Below are 23,525 nucleotides of genomic sequence, written 5' to 3'. Positions count from 1 at the left end.
CAGAAGGCAAGGGGAAAAAAAAATGCATTAACAATTCCATTACATACAAGGAAAGAGTGATTTCTTCAGTTTGAGCAGCTATTTCAAACATTTATGATGGAATGTATTCTGCTAAGTGTTTTAACACTGTATTCAGAAATGGAAATCAATTTGATTATTAGGGAAAAAATATACTGGGGATAAAGAAACAAATTAAGCAAATTAAGTAATTTCCTTTTTCTCTGCTGTAGAAATACCACTTCAGCTCCTGGGCTTCCTGCAAAGATTTCTTGAGAATATCATATCCCATCGTGTAAAACTGTAGCTTTCTGTAACAAATAAAATTCATTCAACATAGATTCATTTCTAAATTCTATACTCCAAATACTGATTTTTAGTCAGCTTTTTCACTACAGTCAAAATAGACTTTCTAGTTTTTGAACAATATAGTTTCAACAGAAACAGCATGGAAGATGGGCAACTGTTTACTGGCAGAAGTCTAATCAGTATGTGATGTTGGTTGACAGGAAGCATAAGAATCCATTAAAACACTATATATTTGGAAAAAAAAATTAATCCCCCACACTTGCAAGAATGAAGTCAAAGTTTCACTTAAGTAGGGCAGGGAAGATGAACCTAAACTGGATCTCAAACATTTTTCTATAGCATACATTAGACTGTGACTCTTACACATAGACCTTTATTCCTTTTCTTTTTTACTCTTACCTTGGAAAAAAGAGGTACTGTAATACTAAACACAGTTACTTCTAATCTGTTTTTAAATCTCACTGAAGGACCATAATGCCTTGAGAAAGCAACTCTCTATAAGATATGTTAAGTCTACAATCCATTATGATGTTACCGAAGCGTGTATATTACTCCCTTCTATACACATGGTATACAAGCATACACCTTCACATACAGCTGCTATAACAACACCCTATTCCCTTTATATTTTATCCATGGTACTTCGGAAGCAACTGAATTGTTCTCAGAACAACTCACCTTTCAGGTGCTTACAAAACAAAATTTTCTTGGACAAAACTACGCTCGTTTGAAGACCTTAACTGTTTTTTGAAAGTCTGTAAACACTAACAGTCCAGTAGTATTTTCATTTTCTGCAATTCAAGTATTTCAAGCACCATCTGGGGAATTCTCCAATTCCTTCCCCAGTTCCTTTCAAAAATCATTCTAGAAACTAAATACTTCAAATAATAATTTGTTTTCTAAAGGATGGAGAAACAAGTTTAAACCGAAGCTTTAACATGACAGTGAACTATGACCTTTAAATATACTCCCATAGATTAGGTGCACATTCATAAATGTAATCCAAAATAAATGTGTTTATGAACTTGATAATCATTCAGATTGATTAAAATGCATTTCAGGCAAGCCTCATCAGGCAGAAACAAGAGTTACTCCCCTTGGTACCACTTATAGAAAGGCAGAGCTTTCAAAGTTTGAAAGTACCAATGAACATGTGATGACAATGAAGTTGAAAAACACAGTTTTGTTAAAATGTTGAAGATATTGTCTTACCGGATTATTCTGATTATTAACACAGCAAAGGTAGCATTAAATAAAAAAATTCTTACAGTGGTCCAATGCTCAGTACCTGGAACAGGACTAAACACCCTTTAGCACAGTCCTTGTATTCACCAAATCCAGAATTCAACAGCAGAGCAGCTGCTCAGTGCCTGGTCTGCAGAATTCAATGAGTGACAAAGGGTTACCTTAATTCAGTGAGATAATCAGCACACATTTACCCACTACCGAGAGTTTCCCAACCATCTGCAAGGCGGCAGGGCTAAACTGCCTATAAAACAACTGGTAGCATGCTGACATGTCCTTACATCACTCATGTCAATGAAAATTTATCTCTTAGCAACAGCTAAAAGAAGCTGAACTTCGAGAAATATTTTAGATGCATCACGAGCCAACAATTTCTTCATAAGTGATTTTGATTGCTACTGATCTCCAAACAGATGTCTTCTCTAATTGGTAAAATCTATTAAATATATACTTTGAATGAAAAAAAAAAGAGTCAAGTTGTCATCGCTTAAGAAAGCAACAACAATGGGAGTCATTATGGCTATGCACATAAAAGACAAAAGCTAACTTTATTTAAAGCTGCTGGCCTCACAGTGATATCAGTAACCGGGAAGTAAAAATGCATGTGTAGTGAGGAGAGGAAAGAGCTTCCTATTAAGGCTACTGTCAGAAACTGAAAGCTAAGACACAAGCCTTCTTAACACTTAGATAAGTATTTTTGATGGGAAAAGCAAAATAAGGGATTCAAAGTTAAAACTACTTAGCTACTAAAACTATTCATATTATGATTCCCTCCCCTGCTACACAGGAGCAAATACAAAATTTTAAGGCATTAATCTTTACAAGTAAATTCTATACAAAAGCTATAATAAAATTAGAAATTCTCTTGTTTTAGCAAAACATCACGTAAATTAAAGTTTTACCACAAGGCAGAGATCAAGAAATGGAAAAAGCTTGTCCCCAACTATATTAGAAGTTCTTCTCTAGAACCCAAGTCGTTCAGAGGTCTCTTCAAAATACGTTCAAAGACAACATTGAGAAAGAAACAATAGAAATCACTCATATTGTGGTTAATGTTAGCAGATTATGGGCAGTTTTGTTTAAAACTACATACAGAAAATTATATGACACGTTCATACCACAAGGTCTGAACATCCAGCTTTTTTTGGCAGAATAGAGGTTCCAGCTGCCAGAATAGCTTTCTCAAATTAAGTCAATTCCAGCAGGTTTATTAACATAAGAACAGATAAGTCAGTTTTACTTCTAGTCTAACCCTGAAAATCATCATTACTTGTTCCGTAACAGGCTGAAGGTGCCCAATAAACATGTTGGAAATGTTACTTAAGAAGGCAGAGATGTCAATGGTAAAGAGAGGTACCAAAAAAAAAAATTCCAATACATGCCTCTCCCATCGCTAGTATCTTCCAGGAGACATAAAACAAAATCTGTCAATCCTGGGCTGAATAGAAGCCGCATTTATTTCCTTAAATTCACATGCAGAATTGAGGTATCATTTTGAATTCAGAGCACTACAGGAAGTTTGGAAACAGAGGAAGATTCCTCCAGTGGTTTATTATTCCAAATAAAAGACTCCTAGCATCCATCTCATGTTCGGATCAGAAAAGACTTCTGCAACCCTCTACTGAAAAGCCAAAAACATGCCTGCAAGATGAGCAGCTTCTCTCTGGTTTTTAAATACAGTGCACAAATTCATAAAGTGAAAACAACCGCCCATCATCACATGAACTCCAAGTGGCAAAGCCCAGAAATTATTGGACACAAGTACCAACAATTTCCTTCCTCCAGCAATGGCAGACAAGCATGTCAAGTGATCCAACAAGAGAAATTCTATGAATTAGTCACAGAACAAGTCACTGGTTTCTAAGAGAGGGTGAGCTTCAGTACTTTTTCATGTAGTTAAACGTACACACATTCAAGCACAGTAACTGACCATTTTATATGCACTTGGAACATGCTGCTAATGTGAGAACCTACCCTGTGAGTGGTTTTCTCTAGTCATTTCTTGACTGGTTTATCTGTAGTTTTTAGACCTTCAGTAAATATCTATAAATCTGAAATCCTACTTTGCTAGATCAGCAGAATCCATGCCTAATATGTAATAATGAATAGACATTGTTTTTACTATACAATTTTCCAATATTAAAGAGGATTAATATTTGTAAAATAGCATTAACAACTTTTGAGTGACATTCAGTTTTCACACCTGGATAAAGACAAAAGGGAAGAGAGCTGGACAGTTCAAGGCAAAACAAAAATATTCAGATCAGAAAATACCATGTTTTTATATAACCCCATTGTTTATTACAATAACCTCCATGTTTATACATTTTAAACTGACTGATAACCAAATACGTATTTGCAGGAGTCAATGCACTGTTCTCTTCCTCTATCAGTAATATATTCTTGTTTAGACTGACTGCTACAGCAGGTATAGTAGTGTTCAGAGGTCAAAACAGAAAAATTAAGTAGGAAATCAAAGATGAGTATCTTTTAAATTTGGAACAGAAAGGAGGGATAGCAGCTTTCACAAGCACAGAACTTGTTAACTAGCTACTATTAAGTTCAGTAATTAAAACAGAGATTACTCTGGTCTTAAGAATCTTTTCAGGCTCAAACACTGACTTTTTAGTCACTCTTTAACTGTACTTTTGTATAATGTCTTTGCTAACCACTGCTCATTATCCACTAATCCTAAGCATTTTAGAGAATTCCACAGTACTTGCAAGTTAGGCATTACTCACATTTTTACAGATCAATATAAAGGACAACAGTTCTCCAAGCAGCATCACATAAGGTATCAACACATCATAATGGTGGAACTTAAATAAACCCTAGCAGGCTTCAGACCCAGCCTTCTGAGTCTGATATATAAAGCTAAAAGTTCTTTTTTTTTCTGATTTCAGGGAGTCTCAAAAAAGCAGTTCAGGATGCTCACTTCTCTTAAAGCAACACACACCAAATGCATCTATGAAACAAACTTTAACAACAACCCCCCCCCACACACACAACCTAAACAAATAAAAACACCAAACAAAGCAAAAACCCGAAAACAAAAAACACAACAAAATAAAAAACTCGCAGCAAAACAAACCACCAGAATAAACACACTGAATTTTCCAGCACTGTTTTTCCCAGGTGAAGTTTCCACCCTTCTTAAAACATCTTTAGTTTACACTTTGGCTGTTTGATGCAGCTGTCTGCAAATCACCATCATAGTCTCGCATTAAGAAACTATACTTTCTGTTTTATTAGCCAACAGTTTGAAGCAGCAAAAAACTTTTCAATCCCAAATTGAAATAGAATACTCTGGGCTGGGAGAGAACTCTGGAGCATGTACCCAACATACCATTCAACACGAGACCAGACTCAAGTGTTCCAGGGCCTTGCCTAGTCAAGCTACGACCACCTCTGAGAATGGAGATTCCATAGGCACTACCAAGTTCCTGTTCCATGTCTCTCCATCCTCATTTTAAAGGATTCTTTCCTTCATCTATCTGCAACTTGCCTTGATGCAACCTGTGGCATTTTTTTTTTTTTTGCCACCTGAGAAACAGTAGACTCCATCACTACAATCATCCAACATACAGTGCTGGAAGAGGTGCTTTAACACAACAGTCCCACACATCTATGACAATTTCCACTATACTCCCTTCCCTGCTGCCCAGGGAAGTGTTAGAATCACCATTTCTGGAAATGTTCACAAAACGTGTGGATGTGGCACTAGGGAACACGGTTTAATAGTGAACATGGCAGCACTAGGTTAACAGCTGGACTCCGTGATCTTAGAGGTCTTTTCCACCCTAAATAATTCCATGATTTTACGTATTTGTTAGTTGAGAACTGCTTGTACTCAATGTCTGAAGCACGGGTGCCACTGACATTTGTCTTTTATTGAGCCAAACGTAAACACTGCTAGTTAGTGTTGCCACGGATACACGGACACGACAGAAAAATTATTTCTTAAAACTACAGTCAGTCATCTGCACCATTTTGGAAAAAAACAGATGTGAAGTTGAAGCCAACTTCAAAATGCCACCAGTAATGAAATTAACTCCTGGGGAGCATGTGAAAAATGTGTGGCAAACTTATCACAGCTTAAGCTAAGGATTTTTCCTAGATGAAGGAACATCAGCTATGCCTCCCAGACACCTCTGCTGAGATCATACATAGCTTTTCTCCTGTGCCAGAGTCCTGTTGCAATTAAAACCAGAAGTCTCAAGCTTACACTACCTAGTACTGCATTAGTTGGTAACTGCTGGACTACTACCCCAACCACAAGGGGAGATAAATGGGACTGTTCTGCTAGACCCAAAATACTTGAGAATGAAGAAATTGCTGCACACATGTAGATAGTACAGCAGAGACAAAACACAGGAGTAAACAATTTAGAAATCTACAGTTTCCCTCACCCCAAGAAACTTTTCCTTATGTAACATCTTATCTACAGCACAAACTGAAGTCCCAGTAACCCACACAAACCTAGAACTAAGTGCAGCAGCCCTGGAGTTGCCTACACAGATATCCCTGTTAAAGGTCACACCATTCTTTACAAGAAGGCTGTCTGTGCCTGCAAATTCAAAACTTTAACCTCTTCACAAAGAACAGAGAAGCAAAAAAAGCCACAGAAAAATCTGTGGGACACCAGTAATAATTTTCCTCAATGAGTAGATCGGGAAAAACAACAACAAACACACACAAGTGATTTTGCAACTGAAGGAAGTCATGTTAGTTTAAAAGCTGATTTGTCTCTTATCAGGTAACCACAAAGGACAGCAGTGGATCTCTCAACTAAGTGATGCCTGATTTGATGTGCATCACGCTCAAAATTCTACAGCCACCATCTGAGCCCTAATACTGATGTTCCACTACACAACAGCAACTCCTTCCATAAAGTCCTATGACTTGAAATTAGACTGGGAGGAAAAATGCAAAGAGTAAAACCTCTAACTGCAGTTTAGGAATCAAATGTCACTCCCAGTTAAGACAGAAGATTTCACAGACAATAGCATAGATGAATAAAACTGCTGGAACTACACAGGATTTCTTTAAGTCACTGCGGACAGTTTCAATACAGGATTTACCACAGAACATCACACCAATTAATTTTTAATGGAAACTACCAAAAGAATCAAATTTTAGCAAGCCTTACAATTAAACAGCTTGCAGTATAAGGTTTGGAATCACTCCTTGCAGTAAACAAGAACCATGTGCACACCATGCAAAACTATGTTCAGAATATCCAGCTTTGGGGAAAAAAGAATGAGTAGGGTCTTCTCTCATGGTTCTACAGGATACTGCAAATAGATGACCTGTTTGCAGAAACTAACTCACATCAGACATTGAAAACTAACCTCTGCCCTGCCTTATGAAAGAGTAGACCAATCTAACTCAGGAAACAGCAGTATTTAACTTACTTCACACCATACAATTCAAGAAAACTTTCACAAGCATGCTTCTTGGCTTGATCCAAATGGGCTGAATTGTAAAACACAAAAAACCCTCCAAAGCCAGATATATCCGCCTATAGAGTGGCATGATCTGTTTCTTCACAATATGGGATGACAAGACTTTTCCCTTTCAGTTTTAAGTGCCCAAAAGATGGGGTAAATCATTCTTCAGTTTCTGGAAAGCTCCAGTATCTCAGCTGTTAACAGGATTCATTTCCAAGTGTTCATCTGGCTTGTGCATGGAGTTGGTACCTTTAGCATTTCAGAAGCTACAGGGACAGCAAAAAAATCCATGAGAGCAGAAGAGCCTAGTAATCATCCCAGAACTTCTAGGACAAGAGCTATATACAGAAAGGTGCAAGCCAGCATTCCAAGAAATAAAAGTATCTTTTACTGAGATAATAAGAAGCACAAATATTAGAGTTACTGTTTGTCAAGTAACGCTAACATTAGTCAGTTTTTTGTCATCATGAAGATGTTTTGAGGAGAGAAACACAGGTTGTGTCTGAGGACAACAGTATTTTATGGACTAACAAAGTTCAAACCCAGATGTCTTTTTCATTTCCTAGTCTACAGTCTCTTCAACTGTAGCACTGCAGACACTCTCTTACAGAAACTTCCCCATCACTGTATTCTGGTGCTCAGACACCATGTAAAGCCAGCTCCCAAAGTTCAGCATTAAAAATATCCCCTTATGCAGAAGTCTGCAAGATACATTGAGCAGCAATTCCTTTCTGCCTCCCTTTTCTAGGAAAGTCTAGAGGACAGAGGCAACTAGAAGTCTCAACCAACGGTGTCTTGGTGCCTACCCACAGGAAGGCAGGAAGCTGAAAAACTGAGCAAGGAGGAGCCTGGATGCCAAAAAAGCAATTCGCTATAGATTGGCCCTTTGCCTGAAAGACAGAAGGAGGAACACCCAGTGTCTGCACTGGCACAAGCTACATACCAGAAAACTGAAATTCAACCCATGCCAAGTTACACTTTGAAAACCTAAATGTACGTAGGCCAGTGAAAACAAAATTAGATAGGAGTTCAGGGTATGAAAAATTAATAAAACAAGTTCGAGTTGCATGAAAGTCAGCTTAGAAAGACAAACTGAAAGTGAAAGAGGGATTAATAAAAATTTTCATGCCAAGAATCAGCTGGAAACCACAGTTGCTGAGCTGTTCAAGAGAGTGTTCAAGAGAACCAAGATCAAGCCATCTCCATTTGAACTGCTATTTTCTAAGTACTAATTATTCTGAACATAGAGACATAACTACTGAGATACACTACACATTCCTACAGCCCTCTGAAAATGTTACAATGGCCACTGCCTCTTCACCCTTTAAAGCTGGATTTATCCTTCTAGATTATGTTTAAACATAAGCAAATAAAGTGCTGCCTATAGCCTACAAACATCTGTGTCTTTGAGTTTACAGTCACATGGCATTTGTGCTCAGAAGATGGCTAATTCCTAAGATCTAGTAGGTTACATGGGGTTCCCAAACTGTAGAACCTTCCTAGTGGCTATCCAAGAGACAAGGAAAACAGGAAGCAATACAGCCCACACTCAGAAAACACAAGCAAAACTGCCTTTCTACAACTGATACCATTACAGATAAATTAAACACCCTTTTTAAAATTAACCATGACTTTTAAATACCACTTTGCTGCATTTTCAGAAGTGTATTTTAATCTTCAAACGCTTATTGAAAAGCTAAGTATCACTCAATTTTCCTCCCTGTTCACACCCTTCTCTACTACCTAACGAGTTTTTACACTGCATTTTCTGGTTAACATACTGATACAGCCCTTTTCAGAAAATGCTGGGTGAGAAAAGGTGTGAAGTGAGAGAGAAGACATCTATGCAAGATACTCTGAACATAAGGAAGAGCACATGAGAGCAGTTACAATGTTTAGCTATGCACCGCAATATAGTGAAGTGCACGAGATCAAATTGACACAACAAAATTAATTCTTATTCTGCATTCGTGTCTCTGTGCTTTTCTGGGGTTTTTTGTTTCTTTGTTTGAGGGGGGTTTGGGGGGCAGGGGGGGCATTTAGTAAATAAAAAATACCTCCATGTAACCACCATAATACTTCGGATAACTGGAAAGTCCTTTTGAAATACAATTTATACTACTCATTACATTTATGATGTACAGTCTAGACACTATACCTGCTGATAGCTACTGACCTTCCAACAGAACCTGTCCTACCACGAGCCTTGTACTTGTATCTCTTCATATAGAGGTGGAAAAGCAACCTCCACACACACTAGGGAATGGAGAGGGACAGAGCAAAAAGATTTAAACAGCTGCACTGCTTGCTTCCTCTTGCTGTAACTCAGAGCTGACATACCTTTGCCCAAATCCAGAAGAGTCAGAATAACACTTGAAGGAAACATGCCATTTTTACACAAATGCTTTCTTCCAGGCCTGTGGATAACAGGAGGAAACATGGCAATGCAAGCTATATTGCTGTAACTAACTGCAGCTACTTCTATATACAATGAAACAAGAGGACTATTCTAGCTGAAATGGATCACCCAGTTAATACAGAGACAAGAAAAGCAGCTCCCTATCATCACCACTAAGAGAAAGATTTAGTATTTCCAGCTCCCTGTTCCAAGTACTCCACAGAATGCAAAACGCTCAACACTCCTGTCACGGAGTCAAGGCTCCAGGTCTGCAAAACTAACTTCAGTGGCACTGCACAGCAACAGTATTTATCTTCTCAGTGCACCACATACTCTGACGCTTTGGGTGGGTGGTGAAAATAAACAAAAATAAAAATCCCAAAACCAAAAAGCCCCAAAGTAACACAACCACCCTCCCCCACACAGGTCACACTATATCTCTTCCGATCACCTTTCCCTCAGGAAGAAAGGTTCAGAGTCTGCCTTTGGTACTATGAGTGTGAGTGATGAGATTGACAAAGAGAGATCTCTGATGCACTTCTGGTGTACCAAATCCTTTAACTGTATCATCTCGATGACATGTTAATTATGCATTAAGAAAGAAAAACAATCAAAATTACTCAAACTTCCACAGTCATCAAAACAGATTTCTTCTGCACATCCTTCCATTTGTCCTTCTCCTCAAGCAAAGTCAACAGAAGAGATACTAGAACTTCACCTCTAATACTTGAAAACAAAAAAAACCCCAAACATACAAAATTAGCCATACAAAAAAATCATATGTTACTTGCACTAGAGAAAGAGACAAAAACTTCAAAATACCCAACCTCTTCAAGAACTAGTCATTCCCAAGAGATGCCAGTTGGATACATTTATTGTATAAATTTCAATAAATAATCTTGACGTGCCCCATATTGTCACTTAAATATTTCCAGTAAAAACAGCCTAACAGTGTCATTTTTCTTATTCCAGAATTAACATCAATTTCAAATGAAGATGGAATCACATCCCAGTAACAGGGACAATCTACATACAGTTACTTTCAAAACTGTCCCTTAAGAGTATCTAAAGCTACACAGATTGACAAACAGCAAAAATCATGTATTTTAAACAAGTCTGTATATATTTACCCAGTAACCTGGGCCACAACTAGTACAACTAAACAGTGCACTACACTAATATGCAACTACTGATTCACCAACCTCACATCAAAACTATTTTTGTCAGGCAAAAACGCGTATGTTGAACAGTTTTTAAACACGCAAGTCACACTGCTAATTTTGAGGCACCCAAATGAAAGCTTATTTCTTGCCAAAGCACTTGCTAGAGAACAGATTTGTTTGGCTAACTTCTAGAAGACAGATTTATCCTTATACCAGTATTTTAATGTGGCAGTAATGGCTTTTTCAGCACCGTGACCCAACTAACATTCCTTGCAATGGGTGCCAGTCCCAGTAGGTAGCCTAACAAGGGAGATTTTTGTTTCCACAGAATTCATGCTACTTTCGTTGCTCAGTACTCCAGCCTTCAAATTTCTCATGGCATTACAGTGTCAGAATTACAGTAGAAACTCTGAAAGTACTTATACAGCTTTACCACTACAAGTAATTAAATATTTATGGCTACAGCAGTAATTGCACAGTATGCAGCACTTCTGAATTTCCATTCTGATTATGGAGCGTGAAGCCCCATGAATCCCTCAAATACCCAAGAAGTCCAATGGAGAAATGGATATCCATATATAAAAGCAATCATACCTAACACCTATTTAGAGAAGCTCACAAAAAATCAAGCTACAACAACTGACCTTGGTAGTGTCACCTCTGACAGTTCCATAAACAACTGTTCTCACAGACCTCACTCAATAATTCTAACACAAGCACTTTATACTCAGCACCCTCCAGCATCTAACAATCAGCCAAAGGAAAAAGACGAGTGAAAGCCATCAGGCAGTTTCTAGGAGACACTGATAGCAACTCTACAAGCTGCCTGGATTATTTCATGTCTAAAACAACTGCCATTAAACTTGACCACTCAGAAGGGGGGAAAAGGGGAGGTGGAGAAAAATAAACCACAAACTTCCAGGTATTTTAAAAAAGCCAACTGGACTACAACAGGTAACTTTTTTTCCCCCTGAAGTACATTGAAAATTCCAAACACACTTCACCACACTAAATAGGAAACGATCAAAGAATGCCTGCAGACATGTCTTTGACATTATCCTTTCATAAACAAAATACTAATTGATAGCCCTTTCTCCCTCAGGGCTTAAACTCTGTAAACAATTAACTTTAAAACAAGACACAAGTAATAGCAAAAATAAACCCATGTAGGTAGTCCAACAAAACTGAAACAGGAGGAGAATCCTGCAGCTGAGCTTAAATCGTCACTCTAAAAACCTTCGCTCCTCTTACTAGAATTTTTTAATTAACTACAGTTCATATTAATTGTAATTCTAAAGCTAACAATTTTAAAGCTAACGATACAAATACCTTTACAAATAATAATTCCAACAGCCTTAAACATCACAAGTCCTACCAGTCCCATTTCAGATTCATGTTCACAAGAAAATCAGTATATCCAGGCAGAAAATGAAGGTAAAAGGCCACAAACAAATTACACTGCAGATTTCAGCTACGCCAGTCTGCCAGGCAAGACAGAACAATCTCTCACCTACAACGGAGCGTACAGCTGTACTCTTCCCTGCTGCTCTGTTCGTCTACCGAAAATCCACAGAGCAAACTATCCAATGCAGAACCACAAGACATAGGGAGCTAAGTCAACTTCATTTACCAGAACTGATTTTGCATGGATCTTGGACATGCATCCTCACTTATATACATTTAAATGGATAAATAAAGCAAAAGGAGAAACATTATTTTTACATTAGGTAAAGAAACAAGGAATAACAAGAGCAATTTTTGCATTACTACATTAGCTCTTTTTTCAGACTTACCTGGTCTTTTTCATGGGGTAGAAGGCTGACAGGTGGAAGAGAAGCTGGGAAGGTGCTGGAGTATTTTGGAGCTCCTTTGCTTTCCAAACTGCCATAATTCACTCTATACTGAGGACCATCCTTCAGTAACCTCCCATTGTTCACAGCACGTTTGGCCCCCAGGCGCAACCTCTGCTGAAAGGCAGGATTGTTGAAAATATTTGCTAGGTCATTTTGACTTCTCAAATACTTCTCTATGTTTTTTAGGGAGGAGCCATTAGGCTCTTGAAGCCCTTCAATCGCTCTTCTCAAGAGTTTATTCCAATCCACATTACGAAGCTCATTACAAGCTCCTCTAGATCCCTTAACAGATTTAGGAATAGTGCCAGGTTTAACACATGAAAACCGTCCAGGATTATCTGGGTCCTTGTAGGATGCAAGACCTTTGTTAGTAACTTTAAGAATAGAACCATCTTGAACACTAAGTTCCAGCTGTTCCGAAACAGTCTTCTTATCTAATCCATGGGAAGCACAAACAGCATGACATATTCTCTCTTCAGAAGGCCTTTGCTTTTGCTTTTTAACTTTTTGTATAGCTTCTAGAATCCACTCCGTATAAAGAGGGTTGGCAAGTTTTACCATGGTTGACCAGTAATTGTTTCCAGCCAAGAGTTACCCATAGAGGTTCCTCCTTATCCTTTTAGCAGACCTTTCAGAGGTTGTTCACACCTCAAACACAAATCAAAGGATTGCAGACTCTGCTTGGATGCATCGCAAAAATATCCACCCTGAGGAGTTGGAAAAGGCAGGGAAATACCTGCTGACTGAACCTTCCAATTACTTTACTGTCATGGAAAGGTAGAAAGTATTCATCCGTGATGATACAGGTACGTCCTTACAAGAAAGTTTGTTGCAACCTTTAAGAAAGAAAAAACAAGAGGCAGGGAGAGAATATAGTTAATGTTAAGTATTAAAAAGAAACAGAATGCACTCAGACCATGCATTCATACTGTAGATGCTGCAGTATGCAAAAATCTTTGTGAGATTACATAAAAGTCTCCAAATCCCACTCCACAATGAACAAGTCACCATGAAAGCCTTCTACTTCTCATAACATTCAGTGGACTGAGCTTTCCAAAACTCCATTACCCCAACACTTAACCTACTGCTGAGTTGTTGGACAATTTCCATTCAGCCAGGGATCTGAAAATATTCTCTAAATCAAACTGCCCACAAATCATTTTTCCATGGATTATACATACACCAGAAAACCTAAACAAACAAAAAACACAAACCCTCAACCAATGAAAGATGAATTATTAACCACTGCCTTTTCTGACACTATGCTGTCTCTAAGTGTCGTGCCATGTCAATTATACAACTCAAAAATCAAAACCAAAATACGAGAAACAGGTTACAAATATTACATCCTTCATTGATACTTAGGCACCCTACAAACCCAAAAAGAATCACAAAGGCACTTCTCATTTTAAGACATGCAGTACAGAGGCATTTTTGATACAAACTCTTAGGAACAGAAATGAAAGCAAAGTAACAGGAGGCATTTTCACACAAATAAGCTGTCAGCATGAAGATATATAAACAGGTCATATTGAAGAAATATGTTTTGGTGACTCACAGTTTAACAAACAATTTTATTTACTTATTAAGGAATACATCACTCCAGTAGAAAATTCAGTGGCTACAAAAACTTAAAGAAACCTGAAAGAAAATCTGATCAGCAGTTTATTCATTCTGTAGGAAAATATAAGAAAAAAACTCTAAAAAATTTAAAAAGTCACACAAATTAAACTAAGACAGCAGTCGCCTAATGAGTAAACAAATATATGTGAGGTATTACTTTTTTCTGTCATGAAATGTGAGAGAACTTGGAGACATTAACCAAATTGTATAATTACTTTGAATCAAAGGAAAACAAAAAACAGAAGAGGAAAATTTTCATTCCCAAGAAATGGGTTATCTTGTAAAGTAGAAGATTCACAGCAAAACCTACAATGAGTTAATCTGCAACTACACTTATAAAGCTATGGCAAGCAGCCTATAAATAACAATATCACCTATAAGTACACAAGTCTTGGACCTCATCTTTATTCATGTATTCAAGTCATCTCACATTTCAATCATGTTCAAAAACTTAAGTAAATTATAAATAGGAAAAAACATGAATCGATGCAGCAACCTAAATTATTTTCAAACTGTTAAAAAGATTTCTCTGCAACTGCGAAGACAATGTGTAAAAAAACCACCACTTTTGGTCCCATATCTTCTCCTTCCTCTACTGCCTCAAAAATGTCTTTAAATACAAACTCCAGATCGTGTTTCACACATTATTATACCTACAAAACAGGATTAGGAACAAAAGAGCAGCTGGTTACTGGTGAATATAAAATTCTTCTTTGTCCAAATAGTCAAAATATTAATCAATTCATTTTATGAATCTGATTGAAGCTTAAACATTTTCAGATTTATAAATTCGAAAATTCAACTTACTGCCAGACTGAAAAGATACATTCCTGATGCAAATGCAGGGCCTGAATGTTTAACTGGCTCATATACTGAACCCTATTGATCTACATAGATTGGATCCTGTTTCTTGCTTCCAGACTGTACTCATGTAAGTTGTATTTGATAACAGTTCTGCGTATTTCAAGTATTTGTAATCAAACAATAACTTGTTCTGTAAACAGACATTTTAATTTACTCCAGCTACCAAGAGCCATTCTTTTCCTAACAGAATTGTTTATGTTCACTGTTGTCAGATAATTCCAAAATAACACTGTAGCTACAAAATGCAGACAAATACAGGGAAGAAAAGAGTTTCCATGGTATTATGAATGTTACAAATTCTCTCATATCTGACACTGAAAATACAGTAACACAACACAGCAGAACTCTCTATATAGCGAAGCTCACTCACATTTAGACTATTTGATACACTCTGCCTATAGATTTGGAAGTTCTCTGTAGCTACATATAAAGCCTCAGATTCCTAGAAAGCTACCTTTACAGTTATTTACTTAGGCTGTTCTACCATGAGTCTTCATTAAGATAGTCACGACTTAATTAAATTCTGAACAGTGCATTTGCTGAGTCAGACGTACTTGCCTCATTTTTACATCTACTGCAGTACTGTTGTATTAAATTTCATACAAGCAACCACATCACTTCCATTAAATTCCAGAACATACAGTACAGGGTCTGTTCCAAGCACCTGGAAACCGAGGAACATTTCAGTATAAATGCTGTAACGTGTGGGTTACAGGAATTTTTACTGGCCAGTGACTGTGGCAAAAGGTTAGCATAAATCTGTATCTTCATATAAAGTCTGTTGCTTGGTACAGGAATTTCACAGCCATATACATTCAGAACTAAATTTTTACTTATTTACTTAAAACTCCCTATGTGTAATACAACCTCCTGCATGGCAGAGCCTACTAAATCAACACTAGTAGATTATATCAGCAGGAACACAGAGTTTCCAACACACAGAACAGGATATTTCAGGAGAAAAAAAATCAAGACATCTTACATTCACACCTTGCAACAGAATCTAAGTTCATTCTGCCTCAGGAAACCATGCAGAGCACATCCAATCCAAGTTTTTAATTGTTTTGCCACAATCTAGAGCCTCTGTTACTTTGCCACTTGGAGTGCATATGTACCTAAAGTGCAGCACCCTGACCTCCACGACGGGTATGACAAGGTCCACCAAATGTAAAATTCAGAATAACCTCTTACTAACATCTTTCCCAGCAAAATAATTCAGGTGAGTGATTCTGGAGCTATACATTAAAAAGGTCTTTCAAAAATCAAGTTTAGACAGATTAATCCAAGGTTGGCAATACACACACTTACATGCCAAGTGACAGGATAAAAAAGAAAACAAATCATTTTAGAAACAAATGTTCAAGATTCAACATAAGAGGACAGAAGTTCAAAATTACATTCAGGTTACTAAGTTTAGAATGTAATTTTACCAAAAGCACAAAAAGGTGGTCATATGTCATTCAATACAAAAAGTGTGATGATTACCCAAACAGATTTTGAGGAAATACTAATTTTAAAGAATTAGTTATAAATTACTATCAGGCACTCATGTCTATTTATTAATCTTCCTCCCCTTGGAGCTGACTAACTTTTACTCAAAGCCTCAACAGCACCATCCAATCACAGATTAGATTTTCCATTCTGTTAAATGCACAGGACAACTTCCAAATTTCATGGCAACAGCCATTAAGTTCTTCCTACATACTTTGTCATATTTCAGCTTTTACTCTATGGTATATTCCTTTGAAAATAAAAGCATTTGAGAAAGTCTGACTGCGCTATATTACTGACCAAGTCTGACAATAAGTCTGCTACCGAAGAGCTGAAGAACATAAGCATTCAGAGGGTGAAATACAACACATTACCTTTAAAATATGAAAAGGAATCTCTAGTCAAGGCTTGTCCCTTTACCTAGGTCATAAATTATCAGATAAATACAAAGACATTGCAAAATTGCAGCTTGGGATTTTGAATGAATGCAAATATGTCCTTTTTAAAGCACACACCTATTGCACAGATGATTATAATTAAAGAATGCACTGACTGAACACTTCAATCTCAGGTGTCATCAGTAATCCCATAATCCTCTAATAAGGTGGTTTTTTGGCCTGAACTAGTACCTGGAATTACTTCCAAGTGATCCAGATTGCGAAAACAAGCCGTGAAGTCAGAAAAACAGCAACAAAAAAAGCTACTCTTCTCTCTCTCAGAAACAAAACAAAGTTACTACACAGATATCATAACATACAATCTAAAGTAATTTTGTGGAAAAATGAATGCAAAATTTTTCTTTGACTGTCTTAAACATAACCAGAGTTACACTTTTAAAAACTGAGGTTAACACAGGTATTTAAAAAAAAAAAAATAAAAAATAAAAGGCCGGGGAAGAGGACGCAGCAGGGGGAGATGACGGCAACTTGTGCAACCTGAGGGTGACCTGTTAAGCACAGTTTCATTCTGCTCCCTCCTACCTGCTCTGCACACAGTCAGGAGAAGCAGCAGCAGGGCCAGCTCTCTGCTGCAGCATCAGGGTCAGGTAAGGATTGCAGCAGAGGAGAAAGAAGAAGAGAAGACTGCCATTGCATTCCATTTTTGCCATCTTCCTTTCCTCCAAGCCGTTGCTTAGAATTCTGCAGCTAATCAACTCTGTATTCCACCCCCATCTCAATTAATGATGCAAAACAGGCAAGATAGTTGTTTCACTATTGCAAAATACATGCACCTACAAAAAGACAGGAAGAAAGCAGATCCTGGCAAGGACTCCCATCACACATGTCACCCTTAAAATTACTCAGATCATAAAGCCAACTATTGTTTTATTCTTTACACAACAGTTTCCAATAATAATAAGGAAGGGCAATGACACTTGCACAGGCTTTAAAGAGACAGATGTGGACACATCACAGTAACTTCAAAACTACACCTAAGACTTGAGGGTGTGGAGAGAAGAATGGCACATGTGAACTGAACTGATGGAAGTGTTTGTGCTCTGAGATACCCCACAATCTGGTTTGTCATCTCACAACATGACAGCAGCAAGCGCCACCGGAGGGAACGGCATCAGCACATCATGACACCAAATTCAACCTTCCCACCCTCTCCCACTGAAGTTCTGAGCACTTTAAAACACGGTACTAGAGAATATCGAGGAATGTAGGAAGGTCATATTCAGTGCCAGCAGTTCACCTGGAAAGAGGGTTTCACTGGAAACACTTCTTCTTGGGACAGTGATTTTAAGCAACGGGGTGGGTATTCATCTGCTCTTTGCAGAGCGGGTTATTTCCAAGTGCCAGAGTGCTAAAGGTGAGGTCCAGGCAAAGAACACACAGTGAGAACATCACTCCCAAAACGTGGCATCACAGCTGGACTACCTCCCTCCCCAACTTACTGAAGGTTTTTGCAGTACACCGCAGTCAGGGAGACGTGCAACGCCTGGAGCCCGGGGCCAAGGCATTGTTGCCTGTGACAGGGGCCGAGCCGGGGCTGGCTCCCGAGCCCTCCCAGCCCTGATCCGGGATTTGTCATCCCAAAGGCAGGGACCCCCATCCCGCCGGCTCTGCTCCCCGGGGCACGGCGACCCCGCCGGCCAGGCAGGGCGGCCGCCAGAAGACGAGGACAAGCGGACACCCGCACCCACACCGCGGGGGCGGCGGCCGCGTGTCCCCGGCGGGAGGCAGGTGAGACCCCCCCCGGTACCACTCACCTCCGCGGGGGGAGGAGCCTCCTCCGGGCGCCGCAGCGGCTCCCCCTGCTGCCGGCTCCTCCGCCGCTGCCGCCGCCGGGCCGCCCGCCCCGCTCTGCGCTGCCCGCCGCCGCCGCGCCCGCCCCGCCGCCACCGCGCGCGGCTCGGCGCACCTACGCCGCCATTTTGTCTCGCCCTGTTGTACTTAACGTGAATCCGACATGACACTGATTACAGCCCAATGGAGGCTCATTAAAACCTTACCTACCCCGCGCCCCGCCCGCCGCCCGCCGCCATTGGCCCGCGCCGCGCACGCCGCCGCGCGCTCATTGGCAGCGGGGCGCTGTCCATCACCCGCCCACACCGGGCCCGTCCCGCCCAGCAACCAGCCGGCCTCTCCCATTGGCGAGCGGCGGGTGTCAATCAGGCGGCGCGCCCCTTCCCTCTAGGCCCAGCCCCGCCCTCCCGCGGGCAGGGGCGGGGCCGGCGGCTCTCCGTGGCTCCCACTGGCCGCCGCCGCCGCCACACACCCGCGCGTCCCGCCCTCCCGCCCGCCCCGGGCCTCGGGCGCTCGCCATTGGTCACCAGCCGCCAGAGGGGGCGGGACCTTTCGCAATCCCACCCTCCCGTTGGCCACCTCTGCCGTCCGTCCGGGCTCCCCGGCCCCGCCGCCCTCCCCCCGCCGCCGCCCCACCCGCTCCCTGCCGAAGTTTGTTCGGGAGGGCGAGCGCTGCCGAGACACCGGCGGCGGCCTGAACCAGCGCGGCAGGGCGGGCGGGCGCGCGACACACACTAATGAGCGGCCTTAAATATTGAGCGTCACGCGCGTGCCTCAGAGCCTGCCCCTCGCCCGGGCGGGCGAGATGGAGCAGCGTGCTCCCAGCATAACCCTCCCAAGGTGCCTGGCACTGGCAGCCGCTTATCGCGCACACACACACCCCACACCGCCAAGGGAGGGGAGGAGGGGGTGGGAACGGGGACGACGACAATGACTCCCAGCTCTACAGCCACATGCAGGTCCCCGCAAGTTTCGCCATGCGAAGCACAGGGACTTCTCTGTCACCCCGTCTGCGAAGGAACAATTACCGCCTCAGAAAGACAGGGTGGGAACATGCAACACAAAAACCTCAGCCATCCCCTGCTTCCCTTCGCCACTCCATTCCCCCTCTCCCCAACCCATCCAACCCAGCCATCACCTCCTGCTGCTGCTGCTCCCCCTCCCCTGCAAAACGCAGAGCATTGCAATGCATTTACCCAGCACAAGTGTCTGCAAACACGTGCATCAGCCTCCAGTGCAAAAGGAAAAAAAGTACCCAGCCTAGTGACAAGCCCCCTGCGCTGGGAGAGGGGAGGGAAAGGGGGTTATTATGGCAAATTGCAGCCTGTCACCCAGTGCAAAACAAAACCCATCGCATGCTCCCTGTTATCCCCCACATAAACTCCTGGGAATCTAACCTCCGATGCAGGTTCCCCCCTTTGCTTGCAATGACCTCCTTTCTCTGCCCGTGTGTGTTTCTGCAGCAGCGGTTCCTGCGGAATGTGCTGCCCCTGAAACGCGATCGCGGCTCCTCTCTCTCTCTCGCTCGCTCGCTCTCTCCGCTCTGTCTCTCGCTCGCCCGCTCGCTCTCTCTCCTGGCTGCAACCAGAGCCAGGAACACAACAACAACACAGCCTCCCCCCACCCCCTTCCCCAAACACATACACACTGAAGAAACCCAGCCAGGAGAGCCAGACGAGCCGGGGAGGGGGTGGAGGGAATCCCCAGCCAGCGGATTGATTGCACCAGTTACCTTCCCTAAGCCCTTCCGCGAGAGGGGAAAAAAGAAGATGAATACAGAGAGAATACCTTGTCTCCCCTCCTCCTCCTCCGCGGGGCTCCTCTTCTCACTCCAAAATACTAAAAGGTGGACGGGCAGATCAGACACACGCGTTCAGCTCTCGGCGGGGGAAGGGAGCCACGCGAGCAATTATCATTAATTTAGAAATTAAAACAGAAACCCACCCCAGACCTCCAGCCTCCCCGGTGCGGGCGGACGCAGATTGCGGGGACTGGTGCTAAGACACAGGACCTGATAACAGCTAATTGAAAGGTTAATCTACATAGGCTGTGACAGAAGAGGTCCCTCCCCACTTTTTTATCTGCTGTTGGCAAGTGGGAAATTGAGCTCCCCCCTAGCTTTTTCCCTCAAAAAAAAAAAAAAAAAGAAAAGAAAAGAAAAAGCGGGGGGGGGGGGGGGGTGGTGAGAGAAAGGGGGATTCCAGGCGATAAAGTTTGGGGGGCGGTGCGTCCCCAGGGCGGGAAGGCGGCTGTAGGGGAGCGGCCACCGGCGCCTCCCGGGGGGCCCTTGGCCGCCGTCGGGGGGGTCGCGCCGGGCTCCCCGTCCAACATGGGGCGATTTAAAACGTCCCGGTGGGAGCACCACCACAGGCAGGCTTGGGAGAGCCAGTGCTTCCCAAAGGGCTCGAGCACTCTCGGTCCGGGGCAAAGAGGGCTGTGCTTGAGGCGACCATAATTAGTCCGAGGGATGGAAGCGGAGTGAACAAGTCACAGATGTTGTCCTCCCATGGAGTTTATACATGTAACAAGATGTTACGAGGAATGTGTTTTAAAGAACAAGGTGATAACACGTATGGACTTAAAGCTCATTTAAACGTTTTCTCCACCCTGTCTTGAGCTGCGTTGCCAAAGGCCACTCACCATGTCAAAGTTTTAGTACTACATGTGATGGTTTTCTCAGTTACGTCCAGCAAACACCACTTTTACCCAAACACCAGTTTTCACCCAAGCATGGCATGACAAAATACCGTGGGGTACATCCCACACAGTACCACGCAAAGGAGAAAAAGGTAATCTCCTACCTGAGCATCTACTCAAGCAAGAACCAAGCAGACATCCCACCATCTTCCCAAACTTGACCATCTCAGAAGTCTTTCCTCAACATCCTCTTTTCCCCATCTTGTGGGTGATGTGTTGCGTTAGGTGCCTGTCTGCAAAGTTTTCTAAAAATATCTGGTCCCAAAGAAAAAAATATAAAAATAATTTTTTTTTTTTAAATCTTTTACAGCGGGTGGAAAATTACCTTGTACAATACATTTCAAAGGTCTTTCCTAGATGATGTACTGCATGAGAATTGGCAAGTAAACAAAGTTTCCGTTATAAAATAATAAGCATTAAGGTTTAGTGCAACTTTTTCAGAGTCAATTGCTGGAGATCTTTGGTAATGTTTCAGAGCACTGTAAAATTGTATGACCTACTTACAGAAAGCTACTGGGTGAAAATAATATTCCAGCATGTATCTATCATACCATAACCATTGACTGAGGTTTTAGTCTTTTAACTTCCAGATGCAGCCTTTTAAACATAGAGTGGGAAATTGAAATGTGTAGTGACCTAATGCCCATTGGAGAATCCGTCAAGGTTTATGTATTATGCAGGACCTGGTTATGATTTAAAATCACTTTTAAATTATTGGAAACAATATAAATCATTACAGCACAATTTGTAGCAGAGTGTCACATTTGCAACACTATTCTGAGTGTTGTGTCAACATTTCCATTATAAACTTTTTTTTTTTTCCCTTTCTGGGAAATTTACAACTTGGTTAGTGGTAAAAACATAAAAATAATTTTTTGAAACTGAAACTTGGCGTAGCCACATCCCAGTTCGGGAAACAAAACACTCTAGAAAACTCGATAATCTGTTTGGCCATTTTGAAATTACTAGTGTGTTGAAGACATAAGTAATAGCACAGAGAAAAATCATAAAATCTCTGGTTTAAATAATTCCATTCTTTTTTCTTAATATAATCCTTTTCCTAAAAATAAATTTTATAGGACAATGTCATTGGGTGTTGTGTTCCAGTTTTTAACATATTCAAGAATCTTTTGTTTGAAGAGAGACTCCTATGGATCTTGACATTTGTTGTGTACCTAACATTATGTAAATTGTAAAGTTAAGCACATGACCCTCTTTATACGTGAATCATCATCCAGCAAACCTAGATCCACTATCATTGTACATTATACTATTTCCCAGAATAATAACTTCAAAAAAATGACATCGTGGGAATTTAGTGCAGTTCAGTTTGAGACAGTGCATTTTACACAGAGAAGCCATAAATACCTGAAACACTTTGGATGCAACTGAGAATGTCTAATACGTTGTGTGCATTTTGGTTTGTAATCTAAATAAGAAATATTTTTGGTTTATTGTATGAAAAAACCCTCAAGCCTATATTAAAAATATCTATGAAAAAGTTATAAGCCCGCCAACAAAGTTAGTGTAAGCAATAAAATTCTAAAACACTTTAGTATGTCTTCTACGGTCAGACTTTGGGGGATTTCTCTCCCATAACCACCTAAAACTGATGAAGTACAACAACTAATTCCCCTGATCAGTAACAGGTGCCTAAACACCTATACATCCATTCCATCTGCTAAAAAGATGTCCTTGGTATTAAAAGAAAAGTATCTAAAATCAAAATTACTCTCTTGTGTCTGCTTGTAGAAAAAAGTACTGTGGCCCATTTCACTTTGTTCTATTAATCTCTTTGCTTTTATTATGTTTTAAATAAACTTATTTAAAGGATAGTCACCCCCACACACACCCCAGGGAAAAATATATTTGATTGCACATCTATTGTGCACATTGTAGTGTGTGTAGTAAGCATATCCTTCTCTCCAAAAGTCATTAGAATTATTGTAAAATTGCATGTATGCTGCTATTTTTGGATCCCAAGTGAGAGAAAGCAAGAAGTTAAGGGCTGAGCATGGTCTGAGTTAAATTCAGTTCTCAAAATCAAAATCTGAAAATTGCTATATGTATAGTAGTGGTGTAAGACATGCTGGAGACTACTGCTTAAATGAAGCCCAGACATATGCAGAACAAATTCATCAGTATACAAAAAAGAATGCTAAATTAGAGTTTGAACATGCATTCGA

At 40.7% G+C, this 23,525-nt stretch overlaps 1 protein-coding gene across 6 annotated transcripts in view; it reads right to left on the bottom strand.

The window, feature by feature from the left end:
* Nucleotides 1-20,683, bottom strand: part of KAT6B (lysine acetyltransferase 6B) — a 110,038-nt gene extending 89,355 nt beyond the window's left edge. For 2 of the 6 annotated variants that reach the window (XM_032695101.1, XM_032695102.1), the window contains exons 1-2: nt 20,040-20,359; nt 12,356-13,251 (exon numbers count right to left, since the gene is read on the bottom strand). In XM_032695101.1, coding sequence (XP_032550992.1) covers nt 12,356-12,976 — 621 coding nt within the window. In that variant the 5' untranslated portion in view covers nt 12,977-13,251; nt 20,040-20,359. Of the gene's footprint in view, nt 1-12,355; nt 13,252-20,039; nt 20,362-20,430 lie in introns of those variants that run through there. The other 4 variants (XM_032695100.1, XM_032695099.1, XM_032695098.1 and 1 more) reach the window with 4 other exon arrangements.
* Nucleotides 20,684-23,525: the final 2,842 nt, after the last annotated feature.

The sequence above is a fragment of the Chiroxiphia lanceolata genome, chromosome 8, assembly GCF_009829145.1.
Source record: "Chiroxiphia lanceolata isolate bChiLan1 chromosome 8, bChiLan1.pri, whole genome shotgun sequence".
Lineage (NCBI taxonomy): Eukaryota > Metazoa > Chordata > Aves > Passeriformes > Pipridae > Chiroxiphia > Chiroxiphia lanceolata.
The sequence above is the reverse complement of the archived record's forward strand: the minus strand, read 5'-3'. Positions and strand labels throughout refer to the sequence as shown.